The 20,066-nt window shown below is 37.3% G+C and overlaps 1 protein-coding gene across 1 annotated transcript in view; it reads right to left on the minus strand.

Annotated features, from left to right (window-relative positions):
• The window catches only part of LOC308691938 (uncharacterized protein), a 45,257-nt gene that overhangs the window by 19,489 nt on the left and 5,702 nt on the right, over window positions 1–20,066 (minus strand). Inside the window, exons 2-5 of the mRNA XM_081367543.1 lie at window positions 17,045–17,396; window positions 15,334–16,957; window positions 6,168–6,542; window positions 1,300–1,755 (exon numbers count right to left, since the gene is read on the minus strand). Coding sequence (XP_081223669.1) covers window positions 1,300–1,755; window positions 6,168–6,542; window positions 15,334–16,957; window positions 17,045–17,378 — 2,789 coding nt within the window. The 5' untranslated portion in view covers window positions 17,379–17,396. The remainder of the gene's footprint in view (window positions 1–1,299; window positions 1,756–6,167; window positions 6,543–15,333; window positions 16,958–17,044; window positions 17,397–20,066) is intronic.

Genomic DNA, 20,066 nt, shown 5'->3' on the forward strand with positions numbered 1-20,066 from the left:
CTGAACAGAAACACCTTCGTGAGCTTCAAAAAGATCTGAATCAACTCAACTTCCCTCTCACGCCTAGCCTGGTTAAAACCAGACCATTCTCAGTAGTCATCCCAGAATGTATATGATATATTCCTGTGTGTATGAATGTCCCCAGCTTATATTAGCCTAGTTACAACTGTCTAGTTGTGTTAGTTAAACTCTAAGTGCTTATAGTCAAGTGTAAGAATGTTTCTCTGCTTTGATATCTTCCAGAAATATCTTTCTTGGTATTGAAATATTCCTCTGGTTACGCCTTAATTAACGATATTTAGTGTGTTACAATAAAATGTATAATACTATTTTTACCATCCTTTGGAGTAAAAATGAGCAATTCTGACATCATCACTAAGCATGCAGATTAGACTGTCAGAAGGAGACGAAGAAACTCTCTCCCACTAAACGTTCCTAACTACTATTGGTCATTTCAGCCAAAATAGGTGTGGACTGATTTATCCTTAAAGGACGATGACAATAGCTCATTTTCACTCATTCCTTCTTCCCTGTCCGTTCTTTTTCCTGTCCTTCGGATGAGACAACATCTTCTTGATTTTCAGCAACTTTGCTTTCAAGTTCATCTTTTAAACTTCCCGTGAACGACGCGCCCTCCAGAAGAACCCAAAGAACACTTCAAGCTCACGAACCACGAGGACACACACACACACACACACACACACACACACACACACACACACACCAAAGAATAAGTGCAAGTATTATTTCTATCGATATTTAGATGCGTCTGAGATTGTTTGCTCCTGTCTTAAGGAGATTTGATTCTTTGCTGGCTCTCATAGATGAACTGTTTGTGATATTTGCCATTCCTTGATCTCCTCTCTCTTTCTGTCTTTACTTTTCATTATTCTGTATATATGTATTGATACCTTCATTAATTATAATCCCTTGTAATGAATTATCCATATATTATATATTATATATTATATATATATATATATATATATATATATATATATATATATATATATATATATATATATGTATGTATGTATGTATGCATGTACAAATACATAAATATTATAAATATGTAAGTATAATTTGCTTTGAGGTTTCTAGAACCAGTTTAATTTTCCTGACTATTTTCAGCTTCTCTGTGACCCTTAGAATAACAGTTTCTTTCAATCAATTTTACACATTTCTGCACCCAAAGGTAAATACAAAGCAATTCATATTTTTTAATGATCCATAATAGTACACAAAGACCTACTCTAGATTTTTTAAACATGTTGAGCAAAAGGCTGTACAATATCTTACCTCAGCTGTGAGATGTAGGACAGACACTGAAGGAAACTCTTTATTTTACTCTCTTTCTTTGAACATCCTCTCAGCTCTACTGGTTTCTTCTCTGTCTGGAGTTTCAGCACTTCCAGGAGGACGGAGGTCTTTCTCTGTGAGAGATCTATGATCCAGACATCAGGTAACTGGAAAACTGACTGTAATGCTGGAAGGAAACTCCTGCCTGTTTGAGTCTCATAGTTCTTCACATGTGAGTAAAGATCCAGCAGGAAATCACTCTGAACAACAGCATAACGATCATAATCATGATAATACCGGTTTTCATCAAAAGGGAAGGCTTCGTAACTGCACACAGACGACAGCAGAGTAGAGAATCTTGTTCCTGTAACTGTGATATTTTCTACAGCAGCAACACTGAGATTCAGCAGGAATTTCACTGCAGTCTTCTTCATTTCTTCATCACCAAAACAAAACCTGATAAAATACAAAGAACCAAAAATCTCATTAATTTATCACAACATACAGCATTTATAAATCAACTATATTATACACAAAAACAAGTATAAGAAGAAACATAAGCACAACATTTATATAAGAGGACAGAATCTAATGACATTTATTACACTTTTTTCCAAGGTCCATTTACAGTATAACGTGTAGCGTCTGGACTGAATCACGATGACCGATTCAGTTCTAAACTTCAGAAAGCTTTTAACCTTTTTGGACTTCCTGTAAATCACAGGCCTAGCGCTGATGCGTCTGGATCAACTTGCCCCCATTGTCACTTTAGTGTCCTGGCAGAGGCTGAACAGAAACACCTTCGTGAGCTTCAAAAAGATCTGAATCAACTCAACTTCCCTCTCACGCCTAGCCTGGTTAAAACCAGACCATTCTCAGTAGTCATCCCAGAATGTATATGATATATTCCTGTGTGTATGAATGTCCCCAGCTTATATTAGCCTAGTTACAACTGTCTAGTTGTGTTAGTTAAACTCTAAGTGCTTATAGTCAAGTGTAAGAATGTTTCTCTGCTTTGATATCTTCCAGAAATATCTTTCTTGGTATCAAAATTACGGAGCCCCCCTAGTCCCACTTTGGCAAAAAAAAATTATTATAACTATCTTGTGGCCTCAAGATAGTAACTCGTGGCCTCAAGATAGTAACTCGTGGCCTCAAGATAGTATCTCGTGGCCTCAAGATACTAACTCGTGGCCTCAAGATAGTAACTCGTGGCCTCAAGATAGTATATCTCGTGGCCTCAAGATAGTAACTCGTGGCATCAAGATAGTATCTCGTGGCCTCAAGATAGTAACTCGTGGCCTCAAGATACTAACTCGTGGCATCAAGATAGTATCTCGTGGCCTCAAGATAGTAACTCGTGGCCTCAAGATAGTATCTCGTGGCCTCAAGATAGTATCTCGTGGCCTCAAGATAGTAACTCGTGGCCTCAAGATACTAACTCGTGGCCTCAAGATACTAACTCGTGGCCTCAAGATAGTAACTCGTGGCCACGAGAAAGTAAGTTTTTTCAAGGCGAACGTTCCTTTTAATGTTTCCATGGCGACGCGTCACGCGATACACCGCAGCCACAATAATACTGTATGACAGATGTGTCGCTTTTATTTCGCTTTTCCTTTTTTATTCAAAATGTTCACAAACTTGCTTACCATGTCATCAACTAGCCCCTGAGAGTACGGCGCCACATTTAGAATGTTCAGTGCTGCCAGATTCAAACTTCGCGCATTGGCTGGCGCTGAGCCAGAGTCGGACGCGTTCAGCGCTGTCATCACAACTAAGCAGTTTTTTCAACTTCATAATGTTTATTTTTGGTTTCAGATATTTAAATACACATAAGCACGAGTAAAACAATACATTTGGAGTTTGTAAAACACACTGGTGTCTGTGAAGCAGCAATAACAATCTATTCAAATATATTTTGCCGACATGTGTTATTCATATTAGACAAACATTGCAAGACAAGGAACTATAAAGTTTAATCTATTCTTCTCAGTTCACCGGCCACTTTCTTGCATTTATTTCGGGAGAAACTGATGAATTTACGTGCTGTAAATCCGACTGACAGGACAACATTGCAGCGCCCATCTCATGTTATTATAGATCAAGATTATTATAAAGGTTTTTAAACGAGCCAGAGTCGGACGCGTTCAGCGCTATCATCACAACTAAGCAGTTTTTCAACTTCATAATGTTTATTTTTGGTTTCAGATATTTAAATACACATAATAAGCACGAGTAAAACAATACATTTGGAGTTTGTAAAACACACTGATGTCTGTGGAAGCAGCAATAACAATCTATTCAAATATAATTTGCCGACATGTGTTATTCATATTAGACAAACATAGTGCAAGACAAGGAACTATAAAGTTTACTCTATTCTTCTCAGTTCACCGGCCACTTTCTTGCATTTATTTCGGGAGAAACTGATGAATTCATGTGCTGTAAATCCGACGGACAACATTGCAGCGCCCATCATGTTATTAGATCAAGATTATTTATAAAGGTTTATAAACGACTAAGCACACTCACTTACACGTATGTGAGAATCGGAATATCAGATAGGCTAGTTGATGACATGGTAAGCAAGTTTGTGAATATTTTGAATAGAAAAGGAAAAGCGAAATAAAAGCGACACATCTGTCATACAGTATTATTGTGGCTGCGGTCAATCGCGTGACGCGTCGCCATGGAAACATTAACATGGAAACGTTTGCCTTGAAAAAACTTACTTTCTCGTGGCCACGAGTTACTATCTCGAGGCCACGAGATATACTATCTTGAGGCCACGAGTTACTATCTTGAGGCCACGAGTTACTATCTTGAGGCCACGAGTTACTATCTTGAGGCCACGAGTTACTATCTCGAGGCCACGAGATATACTATCTTGAGGCCACGAGTTACTATCTTGAGGCCACGAGTTACTATCTTGAGGCCACGAGTTACTATCTCGAGGCCACGAGATACTATCTTGAGGCCACGAGATACTATCTTGAGGCCACGAGTTAGTATCTTGAGGCCACGAGATACTATCTTGAGGCCACGAGTTACTATCTTGAGGCCACGAGTTACTATCTTGAGGCCACGAGTTACTATCTTGAGGCCACAAGTTACTATCTTGAGGCCACAAGATAGTTATAATAATATTTTTTTGCCAAAGTGGGACTAGGGGGGCTCCGTACAAAATATTATTAACAAAATATAAACGAACAAAATAATTTAAAACTCTGTACTATGGAGCCCCTGAGGGGACCTTTCAGGGAAACTTTCGCGGTACAATTTCCGGTTTGCGTTCAATTTGCATCACTGCCATCTAAATAAGAAAACAAGAGCATGGATGTGGATGCGCATGAATTAATCGAAATCTATTTTAAATTAGGACTTCAATATAAAGACATATATAAGATAAGATATAATATAAGATATAAGGCCCACTACCCCATCACACCTTTTCTGACATGTTTTGTAAACATTATAAACATTATAAAATACATTAAAATCAACACATTTACTCAAAGGCTCAAATTTGTTGTTGTTTGACATGTTAAGTGTCTATTTTAGCAAAAGTCCCAATCAAGGTGCTACTAAAGACAAGACTTAGAGACATATTTCAGTCACAATTCAAATAATTGTATTAACTTTGAATAGACTTTGAATAAACTTTGTAGTGTATTGATAAAAAAAATTAAACAAGTAATAATCTGCTACGGAGATGAAAGAAACATTTTTTTTTTAAGAAGTAAAGTTCACAAGATTGCTATTTATCTTGATCAAACTGTTCCGTCATCAGCTATAATAAAATAGAATAAAATAGTCATCCTCTGCTGCAGTTGTACGGATTCTTAACGCATTTATTGCAACTACATTTCATCTTTTTCTCATCAAACAACCAGACTGACGAATGGTTCGTCACAACCCGTACCGAAGAGCCTAGACAGGGCTTTCTTCTGTATAGATATACTGTAAATTACTGTAAATACAGGGTAAATGACGACTGTTGGCCTACCATGGTCGCCCTCGTCCAGTAAGCTTACAATAATAATAATAATAATAATAATAATAAAGATATAAATCAATATAATTCGTTGTAAATTATATATTTTAAACACTAATACAAAAAGGTAATTGTTACGGCCCTTTATCTAATTTGGCTCGTTAAAACACATGTAAGACAAGGACCGTACATATTAAGAATCACAGACGATTGGGTGAAGTTTCAAAGTGTACATCGTTTCTTTTAATGAAACATGAGAGAGCGCACCAACAATAAACAATAAATCAAACTAATAGCACAGGTAGGGCAGCAAAAGGAAAACAGAAAGCCTGACTATCTAACTCTGTAAGCAAGATCTTATCTGCTCCCGAAGAAAACAACAAACAGAGTGAGTCTTCCGGACCACTGCTTTCCTACGCTGTGTTAACTAAATAATAAAAGTGATCAAAGAAAATACCCACTACCTGGCTTGAAAATAACCAAAATAAAAACTCAGTCCATGATCTGGAACAGCCGAGGCGAAGATTGTGGACTGCTCGCCATGTGGCAAGAAACCCCACATAGATAACTAAACAGTAGGCCTATGACGACCTATTTACACAGAGGTTAATATTATTTCAGGCCTCTGTTGTCAAGAAAATCTACAAAATACAACTGTAGACACATCTATGTCAATCCTTTTGTTAAGTATTTTTCAGCCACTCTGTGACCCTTAGAATAAGTTTTTGTTTTGTTTTTTAATCAATTTGACACATTTCTACATCCAAAGGTATACAAAACAATTTTTTTTTTTTTTTTATGATCCATAATAGTACACAAAGACCTACTCTAGATTTTTTAAACATGTTGAGCAAAAGGCTGTACAATATCTTACCTCAGCTGTGAGATGTAGGACAGACACTGAAGGAAACTCTTTATTTTACTTTCTTTCTTTGAACATCCTCTCAGCTCTACTGGTTTCTTCTCTGTCTGGAGTTTCAGCACTTCCAGGAGGACGGAGGTCTTTCTCTGTGAGAGATCTATGATCCAGACATCAGGTGACTGGAAAACTGACTGTAATGCTGGAAGGAAACTCCTGCCTGTTTGAGTCTCATAGTTCTTCACATGTGAGTAAAGATCCAGCAGGAAATCACACAGTTCTGGGTTATTGTGTCTCACGTCAAAAAAGGAGCAATTGCACTGAGATACTTTATGGAAGAAATCTCGTAAGAATGTGATTTGCTTCAGTGGTTCTTTCCAAATCTTTAATCTGCAACACAGAAATCATATATCAATAACAATAATAATAATTTTAAATTATAACAATTAAGCAAATTAATAAAGAAATACATTACTATGGCAATAATTCTGTTTTGCTGTAAAATAAAGGCATTTATTAATAAAAATAATAATACAATTTAAATGTACATCAGTAAAATTATAACTCTAATATTTATGTCCTAATTTCTTTGCTTTCAAATGTTAAACTTTTATTTTGGTGGAGACCTTAGAGCTTCTCTTTAGTTCATAACAAATCTCATTGCAGAAAGTTTCAACATGATACAAGCGACCCAAACTTACAGCACTAGCAGAGAAGAGTTAGTCTGAAGACGATTTGGCAAGTGTTAAAAGTCGGCAAGTGTTAAAAGTAAGCAAGAAATGGAAGTTGTGACCGTTTTTTTCGCCTCCTGCGTGGATGTCGAAAAGTAAAAGGCTTTAAGAGGGCCACCTTTATTCGCAATTGTTTTTGTGCTAAATTTAAAGTCCTTAAAAATACAATAATGTGAATCTTAATTCAGCGAATGACCTCTCGTTGCATCTATCCCCAGCCAGTTGTGGGGTAGATTGTAACAACTGAACTCTTTGTATTTGACATTAACTCACATAATCTGTGATTGTTTTGTATATGTCCAATTGAGTTATATTTGTAGCAGAAAAATGTGGCTGCCATGTATCAAATTTTGAGAGATCTATCACAAACACCGACTGAGTTACAGATGCTCAAACATAAGGTGTTACTTTCATCCCCGGTCTCCCCAATACAAAATATTTAGGCCTACATAGTAAACTCATCAGATGCAGATATTTTCACTCGCTAGTGGGCATCATTGTTCGTTTCCACGGCAACATTGAACTTCTGTGCTTCTCGTTCCCTTAAATTCAGCACAGTCATTAACTCGTAACTATAAATAACTAATTATCTTGTAACTATATGCCACAAATCAATATTGCCGGATTCATAATTTGTTTTGGTTTATTATCAAATGGTCAAATTCCAAAATAATTTGGGTGCATCAGGCTTGCAACAATAAAACAAAGTAATAACGAATAAGTAAATAAATACAAATGAGCTGGGCAGAGGGTGAAATAAGTTTCTAGGCCACCATTTCGCACACTGCTCCCGATCTGCCTTAGATTTAGCAGTTATTTACAATAAAAACTATGGCACTTTGAGTGAAAAAAAAGGTGTTCCTCTGTGTTAGCCTTGTAAGACTGAAAAATACTGGTTGAGGCCTGGTCTGAGACAAAAGGGCCCTGCTGGCTAATTAACATTCAACCTCCCCCATACAACCTCACTTCCTTTCAGAAACAACTAGGAACTCACACAAGAACATGGTTTAATGTGAATGTTTATCATTGACTTATGTTTTTGGTGTCAAAAACATAAGTCTGAGTGGTACAGATATCTCATATTCATAGATAAAATAAAAGGTAAGAAGGTTTATAGAAGTTTAGAGAAAACTGGTTCAGAGATCAGGCCAGATAAGGCCACCCCCCCTTTTGTTATATAGAAGCCATTTGAGGGTGGTCTCCCCCATCCCCCATGTCACCTAGTCAAAAAGGATAAAGGAAGGTGTGTTCCCTCTCTATGCTCTTCTTTGCTGGACTTGAATTGAATAGGTGGTCTCTTCCTTTCCCCTTTCCCCTTTCCCCTCAAACAAACAATACTTTGCATGAGTGAGGACAGAACACGTGATAACCTTCCCCGTGTATTGGCAAACCGGCACTAGACCAATATATCGGGTGTACTGACTAAGTCCTAAACAAACCAAATTGTTCACCACAAAGGCAAAGCACAAAGGCACATACAGCCCCCTAGTGGCACAGGACAAAATTACATAAAATACAAAATGAATATGGCTCATACATCGGGCCTTACAGCCTTTTAAAATATATAGACTACTTCTGAATGAGCACGCAGTTGGCTATAAACGATAACGGCAGCCCACCCACCCATCATTTAATTGTGACTTAAGAAATTATCTTTTGTATAATATTTTTCCTTTTTTCTTGCATTTTGCGCTGTACCATAGCACAGGGGGTGGGGGGTGGCTGTTATCATTTATATCCTCTTGCATGGACGTTGAGAAGTATATAAAAGGCTAACACAGCACAAAATGCAAGAAAAAAAGGAAAAATATTCAATATTATTAAAAAGAATGTCTTAACCCTCAGAGAGTCTTCGGTCACTTCTGACCGAAAAAAATTCTGTTTTGAATTTTAAAAAATCACAGCTTCATCGGAAGGTTATGATACTTGGTGACTTTTATGGCATTAGGTATGTGTATGCAAAAAAAAATTGAGGTCATGATCCAAGCATGCTAAGTGGTCGTAAAAAAAATAGTCACACTCAGTGCCTTCGGTCAAAAATGACCGAACCATAGGAAATGAATGGGAAATTTACAAAAACACAAAAATTCTCTGAATTTTTGTCTGTACAATCTACAAATCGGCCACGATTCTAAAAAAAAGTACACCGCAGTAAAGGGGTGACACTCTACAACATCAAGAGTGCAAAAAATTCACACCCACCCACACACACAAACATAGAAACACACTTTTATACACATACACACCAATAAATTCAGATTACAAAAAATCTGTTTTGAATTTTTAAAAATCACAGCTTCATTGGAATGTTACGAAACTTGGTGACTTTTCTGGCATTAGGTATGTGAACACAGAAAAAAATTGAGGTCATGATCCGAGAATGCTAAGTGGTCGTAAAAAAATTAGTCACGATTTTGGTCTTCGGTCAAAAATGACCCCCATAGGAAATGAATGGGAAATTGACAAAAACACAAAAATTCGCTACAAATTGGCCACGATGCAGAAAAAAAGTGCTCAGCAATGAAGGGGTGAAACTCTAAAACATCAAGAGTGAAAAACATAACATAATTAATAATTATAATTAATATATATATATATATATATATATATATATATATATATATATATATATATATAATTAATATAATAATTATTAAAATTATTAAAATAATAATTAATAAAATGTTATAAACCTTGGCAAAAAGTATTATTTGACAATTTCTAAAAAAATGCAATCAATCCACATCTTAAAAGTAAGTAATTTGGTCTAAAAACAACTAGAATTCACAAGCATCTCCATTTAGAGCTATTACAGGCATCTAGTGGTAAACCCATGCAATAACATGATTTATTTAATTTTAGGTTTAATAAATTGATTTATTTTTTATTTTTTTTTATTTTTTTTCTGAAAGCCTATAGTTGGGTCATATATAGCAATTCCGTGACCGTGGAGAGGGAAGGTTCGTTTCTCACTGGATTTGTCATCTATAAAGGTTAAAGAAAAAAATTAGTCGGGGTGCCCCTCACAAAAATGTGGGGAAAATCTTTGAGAGCCCTATATCCAAAATGGCTGCCGTCAGCCAAGCTGGAAATTAACTTTTTAATGGTTTTGGCCACAGTTCTGCATAATACATGGTTTCTGAGGCTATTTGCGTCATGCAATTCATAAGTTATGTAGATTTATTGATTTGACCTATTTTTGACCTTCAAATTCAAGATGGCCGCCAATTTTTGGCTCTTTAAGGCGAGACACTACAGGTGAATAGGGTAAATTTTTTAACTTGCAGATATCACCATGAAACTTTGCCAGTTGATTACTCGCATGAATAGGAGGAAAAAAATGTATTGCAAGTTTTCTGTAATTTTTTGTTTAAATATGCTAACCAGGCTATATCTAATTAAATATGCGCTAATTTGCATATATTTTGAAGTGACGAATCTGACCATTGAAAAAAACAAGGTTCAAAGTTATTTGTGCATTTTGTTGATATATTCAATGAAAAGACATTACAAGATACATTACAAGAATATCTCCTTTTGAACCCTGTAAATCAGAAAATACTGCCAATAGCCTTAAATTCATTTCGGCCCTATTTTTAGCCATAAAATGTCATATAAATCAGGCCAAGAATGATGTATCAACAAATCCCTCTGGACAAACCACAATATACACTCAACCTAAAGGATTATTAGGAACACCATACTAATACTGTGTTTGACCCCCTTTCGCCTTCAGAACTGCCTTAATTCTACATGGCATTGATTCAACAAGGTGCTGAAAGCATTCTTTAGAAATTTTGGCCCATATTGATAGGATAGCATCTTGCAGTTGATGGAGATTTGAGGGATGCACATCCAGGGCACGAAGCTCCCGTTCCACCACATCCCAAAGATGCTCTATTGGGTTGAGATCTGGTGACTGTGGGGGCCATTTTAGTACAGTGAACTCATTGTCATGTTCAAGAAACCAATTTGAAATGATTCGAGCTTTGTGACATGGTGAATTATCAGAGGATGGGTACATGGTGGTCATAAAGGGATGGACATGGTCAGAAACAATGCTCAGGTAGGCCGTGGCATTTAAACGATGCCCAATTGGCACTAAGGGGCCTAAAGTGTGCCAAGAAAACATCCCCCAGACCATTACACCACCACCACCAGCCTGCACAGTGGTAACAAGGCATGATGGATCCATGTTCTCATTCTGTTTACGCCAAATTCTGACTCTACCATCTGAATGTCTCAACAGAAATCGAGACTCATCAGACCAGGCAACATTTTTCCAGTCTTCAACTGTCCAATTTTGGTGAGCTTGTGCAAATTGTAGCCTCTTTTTCCTATTTGTAGTGGAGATGAGTGGTACCCGGTGGGGTCTTCTGCTGTTGTAGCCCATCCGCCTCAAGGTTGTGCATGTTGTGGCTTCACAAATGCTTTGCCGCATACCTCGGTTGTAACGAGTGGTTATTTCAGTCAATCATCCCTCTCCATGTGATCACTGGTAGTGACCACACCTCAGGGTTCTATGGGCATGGGAAGAAGAAGGTGTTGGAGATGGTCAAGATCAATTCTGAGGCAAGAGAGCTCCTGGGACGAGTGGGTGAGAGTCTGGAATTAAAACATGAAGTCAGAGCAGATATGAAGGCATTTGTCCTCTCCATCATTTATGATGAGAGTGCAGATGTGAGCTGCGGGCAGGCCAGACTTTCCAAATGGCACAAACTGAAGAATAAGTATACAATCCGTCTCCCACCTGATGAGGATTCTTTGAATCTTCATATGGAAAGGACAAACTACCTTACATATTGCCAGCTCCATTACAACCTGCAAGAGCATCCTTCTCCCATTGGTCACGGCTGGGAGCTAGTGAACGGAAAGTCTCGACCAGTGCGTCACACCCTGCCCCCCTTGCCCCAGCAGCTCACACCTCATGACTGCTCAGATGAGAATAGCAGTGATGATGAGAGGAGTCAGTGTGGAGATTCAACAGATTCAAATGAAGAGTCTTTTTGTTAAAATGTTAATAAAAAACAACTCCAAGCTAAATAATCTCCTTTGTCTTTTATAGTTGAATATACATACACCAAACTTTACAGTTGTATTCGCAACTATATTGTGGTTTGTCCAGAGGGATTTGTTGATACATCATTCTTGGCCTGATTTATATGACATTTTATGGCTAAAAATAGGGCCGAAATGAATTTAAGGCTATTGGCAGTATTTTCTGATTTACAGGGTTCAAAAGGAGATATTCTTGTAATGTATCTTGTAATGTCTTTTCATTGAATATATCAACAAAATGCACAAATAATTTTGAACCTTGTTTTTTTCAATGGTCAGATTCGTCACTTCAAAATATATGCAAATTAGCGCATATTTAATTAGATATAGCCTGATTAGCATATTTAAACAAAAAATTACAGAAAACTTGCAATACATTTTTTCCTCCTATTCATGCGAGTAATCAACTGGCAAAGTTTCATGGTGATATCTGCAAGTTAAAAAATTTACCCTATTCACCTGTAGTGTCTCGCCTTAAAGAGCCAAAAATTGGCGGCCATCTTGAATTTGAAGGTCAAAAATAGGTCAAATCAATAAATCTACATAATTTATGAATTGCATGACGCAAATAGCCTCAGAAACCATGTATTATGCAGAACTGTGGCCAAAACCATTAAAAAGTTAATTTCCAGCTTGGCTGACGGCAGCCATTTTGGATATAGGGCTCTCAAAGATTTTCCCCACATTTTTGTGAGGGGCACCCCGACTAATTTTTTTCTTTAACCTTTATAGATGACAAATCCAGTAAGAAACGAACTTTCCCTCTCCACGGTCACGGAATTGCTATATATGACCCAACTACTAGTCTCTATTTTAACTGAAAATACCGCATAGAAAAATAAAATAAAAAATAATAATAATAAAAAAAAAAAACATTATTTTCAATGGCAAAAAATGGACTATAAATATTGCATAAATATTAATAAGTTCAATCAAATTGTCTCAAAATACTAAATTAAAAAGAATAAATATTATAGAACAAAAATAAATTGCATTGGTTTTTACTGGGATGGAGGAAGTTTCATTTTTAGGTGTCCGGTCACTTCTGACCGGGAAGGCACTGAGTGTGACTGCTAAACGAAGACTCTCTGAGGGTTAAAGGTGCTGTATGTAACTTTTTTTATAAAATGAATCCTTTTTTTATTGCCCGTCTGTGAAGGGGCTGTAATCACACATTACAATGATCCACTTTTCGCGTTTTGCTATTACCTCTGAAGGCCAGTATTCCTATTTTTATGTGAAGTCTCCAGGTCGGATTTTCTGCGAAATCCACCGGATGTGACGTGCATGCGCGCTCCCGAGCCTCTCCGTTTAATATATACAGTCTATTGCGACGGCACTGCAGCTAACGACATGGAGTCTGATAACACCAAAAAACGACCTGCCTCCAGCACAACACAGACTCCAACACAAACTCCAAACTCCAAAAAAAAAAAAAAAAAAAAAATATTATCTGCTGAAGCTCGTCAGGCCAAACGTCAATCGGATCGACTCAGGACGAAAACACGGATCAACATTGGCAGAGCGTTTGAATTATGGAGAGACCTCCGCTTTGTTTAAACAGACCCTGAGTTGGCTTTCATCCTTTTGGACAGGTAACAACACTTCAAAGCATGTAAAATATATTGTGATTTTGTGCTTTAGTTGGCTCAAGTTAGACATCATTAGTTCGCCAGCTAACGTTATCTGATGTGAAAGACTACAGTTGTAACTTTATTGCTTTTCACGAGCACGAGCGCTGTTGTTGCAATCTGAAACATCACCGCTAGAGGCCGCTGGATCCTACATACAGCACCTTTAAGTCACAATTTAGCAAAAGTAAAATTGAAAAAAAAAAAAGGAGAGGAAATGGCAATTATCCATTGATAAAGTAACTGGGGGGAGAAAAAACTATTTTTTAATGGACAATAGCCCAATAATAAACCATTAATCCGCTCTAGTTTGGACTGCAACGCTATTATTTACCTCATCTCGGATAAAGGGCTTCTGCATGCAATAGAAAAACCCTACATGCACTTTTCCAACATTTGTTTTAATATTCTTAAAAGTAATGTAAATTAAGTTTGCAAGTTGCAACAAGTGTGTTTTTTGCTGTGGGTTTATGGGGTGGCCTAGAATAGATGAGCATTAAATATTGAAATAGGAAATACATTTCAGATTTCAATATTAATAAAAAAAAAAAAAGAATCTTACACCATTAATTAATTAATCGTAACTGCAGTGTAAATACATTCATGAACTGAATTAAACAGTCTGTGATAAATTCAAATTTAGATGCAGATTTTAGGAGTAAAAGTCATGGCCATTGTATCTCAAGTGAAAGAAATGACTGGAGTAAAGTGTGTCAGTTAGTCTGTGGAGTCAGTCTCTTGGCAGGCTAAAAATCTGAGATACTGTGTCTCTAAATGTAGTCCAAGAGTTGTTGGTTGACTAGTCGAATATCATGATCCTTCCTTACTAAAGTAGGGGTGTAAAGATACACTCATATCGCGATTTGGTAAAATACACAATATTGTAATCACAATACTAGTTAAATGTCATTCTGTCACTGAAACTTAGCTTTTTTTTCTCACACAGTATAAACGCTTTCAATGCAGGCATTCATTGGATCTCTTAAAAGTCATGGCCACAACAATTCTTGCGCTGCTCACTGTTTCCCTTTTCTCCCTCTATAAATACACTTACATAAGAATAAACCATCTAAAAATTGAATCATCATAATAAAACTACAAATCTGATATTTAAATGATGTTTGTGCTTTCACTGTGAGGAGTATGTGCTTCAGATGAACAATGCAATCAATCATCACAGTTTTAAACGTGTCAAAATAAATGTTTCCAAACGTTAAGAGGTTAGTTAATACAAAAATTTAAATTCTGTCTTCATTTACTCACCCTCATATCATTCTCGCACATCACACACACATACTGTACATACATATATTTGAACATCTATGTTTACACTACAATATGTGTGTTGATCAGTAATTCTGTTCATCATATAAAGCGATCATGTCTCTTCAGATAACTAGGATTAAACTGATCGATTGATTTTTTTTTTTTTTTTACAATGCTTTTATGACCTTGTTGGATCTTTTAAGTTTTAGGAAAATTGACTTTAAATAGAGGGACAGAAATCTCTCAGGTTTCATTAAAAAAAAAAATTGATGAATGAAAATCTTATGGGTTTAAAACGACACAGGGGCGAGTGCATGATGAAAGAATAACTATTTTAAATATATTATAATAAATAAATATTAAAAAAGTTATTTATAATACCTTATAAATAAAGTAAGCTCAGTCTTAACTATATTGCGAATGATTTTCACATCCACGATACTTTGTCACATTTTTTTTAAATATTGCTATATTTTCACCCCTATTCCCTAGTACCTCATCTTGGGTGAGCAGCTGAGCATCACGTTCATTCCTGTGTCAGTCATGTTACAGTCCTCCAGATTCAGATAAACCTCTTTATCTCTGGACTGAGTGATCACGTAAGCCAAAGCACAACACTGATGAGGGTCGAGGTCCTCTTCAGGCTCAAGCTGATGGTCCATCTTCTCCAGGAACATTAAACATGCTTTAGGAGACTGGAGCTCATACAAGCACTGACACACATAGAGAAGATCAAACTCTTCACTTTCACTCTGAGGTTGGAGGAACGTTTCCAAAAACTTCTCAATGAACCAGTCAGATGTTTTCTTTATCTGATCCTCTGGGAAGAGGCATTTGATGAATTTAATGTTGTGTTCTCCCAGAAGTCCACATAGAAAGGGAAGAACATGTTTCATGTGTTTAGACTCTTCAGTCTGACAGAGTTGTAGGACTTTCTCAATTTCATCTGGATGTAGAAGAAGCCACAAAGCTGAGAAGAATTCCTGCATTGTGTTGTGGAGAAAAGCACAGTACGTTGTTGCAGATGTAGGCGAGTCTCTTGTTGTGATCATCTTCAGAAAAGCACAAAATATGTCTGTCTCATCACGAGTAATAAGGTTCAGGGTTTTCTGCATAGTTGCATTGAATGCAATTTCCATCAAGGGATGAACCTGATCTTTGATCTCTCTCAGGTATTTATCTATTTGCTTAATTGTTTTCTTTCCATGTGTCATCACAGCAACACGGAAAATGTGGATGTACATTTCTGTGACTGTGCGTGGATGGTTGAAAATTTTGTCATTTTTAAATTGAATCAAGTCTACAATCATGAATGCATACATTGGCACATGGCTGAGACTGAACAGCTCTTGATTCTTCAAAACAACATCTAGAAATACAGGATCGTGACCCAACATCTTCTGATAGTAAGCGTTGATAGACTCTTCACTGAATCCTTGGACATACACTTTCCGTGTCGGCCAGTCGGAGAAAAGTGGATCATATTCCACCTCTGATCTGCATGTTATTATAATCTTGGCATCAGGCAGGAGCTCGTGGTTCATGATCTTCCATAAGGTGGAATTTTCTTCTAAATCGACGACACCATCAAATACAATGACAACTTTCTCAGAGTTTTCCTCAATATCTTGAAACACATCCTTTCTGTCTTTTTCCATTGGTTTTAAATATACGTCAAAGAAAAAAGACTCCAAATTGACAATGCTAGAACTGTGAGCCAAAACACTTTCATCAAAGTAAAACATGTAGTCCAGCTCTCGGTCATCTTTCTCTGCCCACAGACGCAACATTTCCTGGACAACTGTAGTCTTTCCTATTCCAGGTTTGCCTATGAGGAGGATGTTCTTATCTTGGCATCTCAGCAGATTCACAGGTGAAAGCGCTTGTTGCTCAGTAGGAATGTAAGAGATCAGCTTTTTGGGCCGTAGCTTTTTGCATTTTTTGTTTTTCCATTTTATTTTGCATTGAGGAGTTTTCTCAGAGTCTGTCTCTAAAACAACAGGTATAAAATGGAAATTTACTTGTGCCTTGTCATTCGGATATTTACAGCAATCCCTTTTCAGAATCCTTTTTGCTTTCTTCTTGAGTGCTGTCTGGTAGTTTTGACAGGGCTTTGTACCTAAAACAGCAACAAAAACAAAGATTTATATTGAGATGTGTTCACTTACTGTCTTTTTATTGAAATGTTTTTCATTTATCTACTCACCAAATGAATAGCTGACCTCTTCATCTTCCCATCTGAAGGGAAAACAGCTGATCCAGGAGTGCAAATCAGGATGTAATGTCCTCTTCTTAGTGACATCCAAAATCCTGAGTAATTCATAGCATGCCATTTGCCCTTTGTTAATGACCCAATCCAATATACTTCTAGCTTTATCAAACTCTGTCCTCTCGGCTTTGAGAGCATCGACCTCATGGTCATTGAAAACACTCTGCTGATAAAGATTCTCAATGATCAGAGGAAGGTTCTTCATATGGGTCACCAGAGTTCTCCTGGCGTTTTTGAGGAACTCAATTGCAGATTGCCGTGCACACGCCATGCTGCAGGCATTTCAAACCTGAGGTACAAGACAGAAGTTTAAGCATTTTCATGCAACAGTATGTATTACAAGTCTCAATCATATTTATTAGCCAAGAACTGGAGAAATTGGATCCACCAATTTTAACTGTATCTTATCGCAAACGGAATCTCGTGAAAAAATTAAGCTTGACACTTTTCAGCACGTTGCTGTCAGGGTTTTGGTAGATGAAAATAACAAGGACTCAAGTACAGGACAATGGGTATTCATTTGGTAAAAATTTAAAACAAAAACTACCCCATGGGGAAAAACAAGACAGGTGGCAAGACTTCAACTAGAATCGGCATGGACAGGAAACATCAGACAAGATTTAGACGATAAACCAGCACAGGACTGGAAACACAAGGAGAATAAATAGGGAGAGCAAACAAGGAGGTAACGAGGGAGGACAGGTGGGGCAAATTAATCAATAATCAGGTAACAAGATGGTGGTGTGGCGCAATGGATAAGACAAATGCCTTTGGTGTGAGAGACCCGGGTTCGAATCCACTGTGAGACACCAATGTGTCCCTGAGCAAGACTTAACCCCTAGTTGCTCCAGAGGCGTGCGACCTCTGACATATAGGGGTGACCCCGAATAGTCGAAGATTCGATGCTTCGATAGGAGGAGCCTGATTCGACTACCGATCTCACGGTCGAATCTTCGCAGAGGTGTTATGAAATGAGGATCATGCCACTTTGGCTATATGAGGGCGCTCAATGTCTGATTTCACATAGAACTAGCTTTTATGTCGTTAATATTCAGCCTATTATGATAATGCTGTATATAAAAATGTACAAATAAAGAAGCTTTTAATAAATATTTTTTAACGTGCGTGAATAAATCCAAACACCCCGCGACAGATTTAAGTTTCACTTTCAATCCGTGACCGACAGAGGAGCGTCTTCGCGGCAAGGATTTAAATCTTTAACAATGTCTGGGATAAGAAAATCTAAAGTGTGGATGTACACCATCAGAAAGGATATTCTCCAAGGCTGTATTTAGCATCAGGAAAACCATAATCGCACTTCTGCCGGCCAACGTTTACACGTTTCACGCATAGACTGGGTTTCACGTTAGAATGCGCGCACAATTTGAAAAGACTCCAACGGACACAGACAGAGTGAAAGACTGGTTTGTTCTCTCGATCAGGTAGGGTACAAGTGATTTCAAAACTTTTCAGCCGGTTCTAATTTGATTTTTGGATGCTGTGAACATTTTTAGCTAAAAAGACTGCCTCTCCAGTTTAGCATTTATTGTTGTTTCTGCAGTTAAAAAGACAAAGTTGAAAATTCTGGCTACTATCGTTATTTTAATAATTTCTTTATTTGTATTTTATTTATTAATCTGTCAGGGTTATCTAATTTAACTATTTGTGGCTTGTGTTTTGAATATATGTTCCTCTGCACTTTAGGCATTTTGCACACATTTGCTCATCTTGTGATTCTGATTTATTTCGTTTTGTATTTTTATTTTTATTTATTAGAAAGGTATATTCTGTTCTAATTTAATTTAGTAAATTAATTGTTTATTTTTTCGGTGCATCGATGTTGTGCTGTAGGCTGGCCTGCTCGCACAGGTAATTTAGCCGATTTAATTTGATTTGCATGTGAAATGCAAATCCTGTCTGCAGTGTGGCTTTCTGGAGTTCTTAGTTTTATTGATCCAAAATGTTTTTATACATTTTCTTCTATATCTTTGTGTGATTTTCTGTACATCGCGGCTTTGAAACGTTAAAGCCCCGCCCCCATACACATGATTCGACTATTAGTCGACTATAGGCAAGACATGACGATTCTGATTCGACTATGAAAATCCATAGTCGGGGACAGCCCTACTGACATATATAGCAATTGTAAGTCGCTTTGGATAAAAGCGTCAGCTAAATGAATAAATGTAAATGTAAAATGTAAATGTAAGATGGGAGGGGCTAGACAATCACAGGAGAGCACATGGCACAAGGAAACATACATGACAAGCCATGTGCTCACACTAAACATGACAAAAACACAAGCACATGGCCAGTAAAACAAATCACAAGCCATGTGCTCACACAAAATGAGACATGAACACGCAGCCAATGGGAACACTCATAAGTTCACACAAAACATGACATGAAAGCACTCGGCCGATGTAAGCTACACAAAACACAACACATGTGGACAGAAGAGCGTACGGTTCGAGCGAACTTGCAACCGCACGCTCACACGACAATACAGAGCACACGAGAGTGAGCGAAAAGCTCATCCTGTACGCTCATAACAGAATACAAACACGCGGAGCATGAATGTATGAATTCCCACAACACAACACAGGAGTGTCAGGGCTCTGTCACAAAACCAAGAAATAGACTAGACAGAAGTGACAGAACCCTGACAGTTGCAGGAGACGATTAAATCAAGGTATTCAGCACGTTTACGTTTGATGATGTTGACAACTTCACGACATTAAAAGAGCTGTTTGCCAAATACTGCAAACCACGGAAAAACCTGACATACCCGAGATATTTGTTCTTTATTAAAGCACAAGGTCGATTGATGCTTATGCGACGGACTTAAAGAATAAAGTGAAGGATTGTGAATTTGGAGAACTTACAGATTATACTTATACCGGACCGGATTGTTTGTGGTATTACAAATGACCAGATCAGATGCAGGAAAAAAAATACT

This window comes from Scardinius erythrophthalmus (genome assembly GCF_964197995.2).
Source record: "Scardinius erythrophthalmus genome assembly, chromosome: 1".
NCBI lineage: Eukaryota > Metazoa > Chordata > Actinopteri > Cypriniformes > Leuciscidae > Scardinius > Scardinius erythrophthalmus.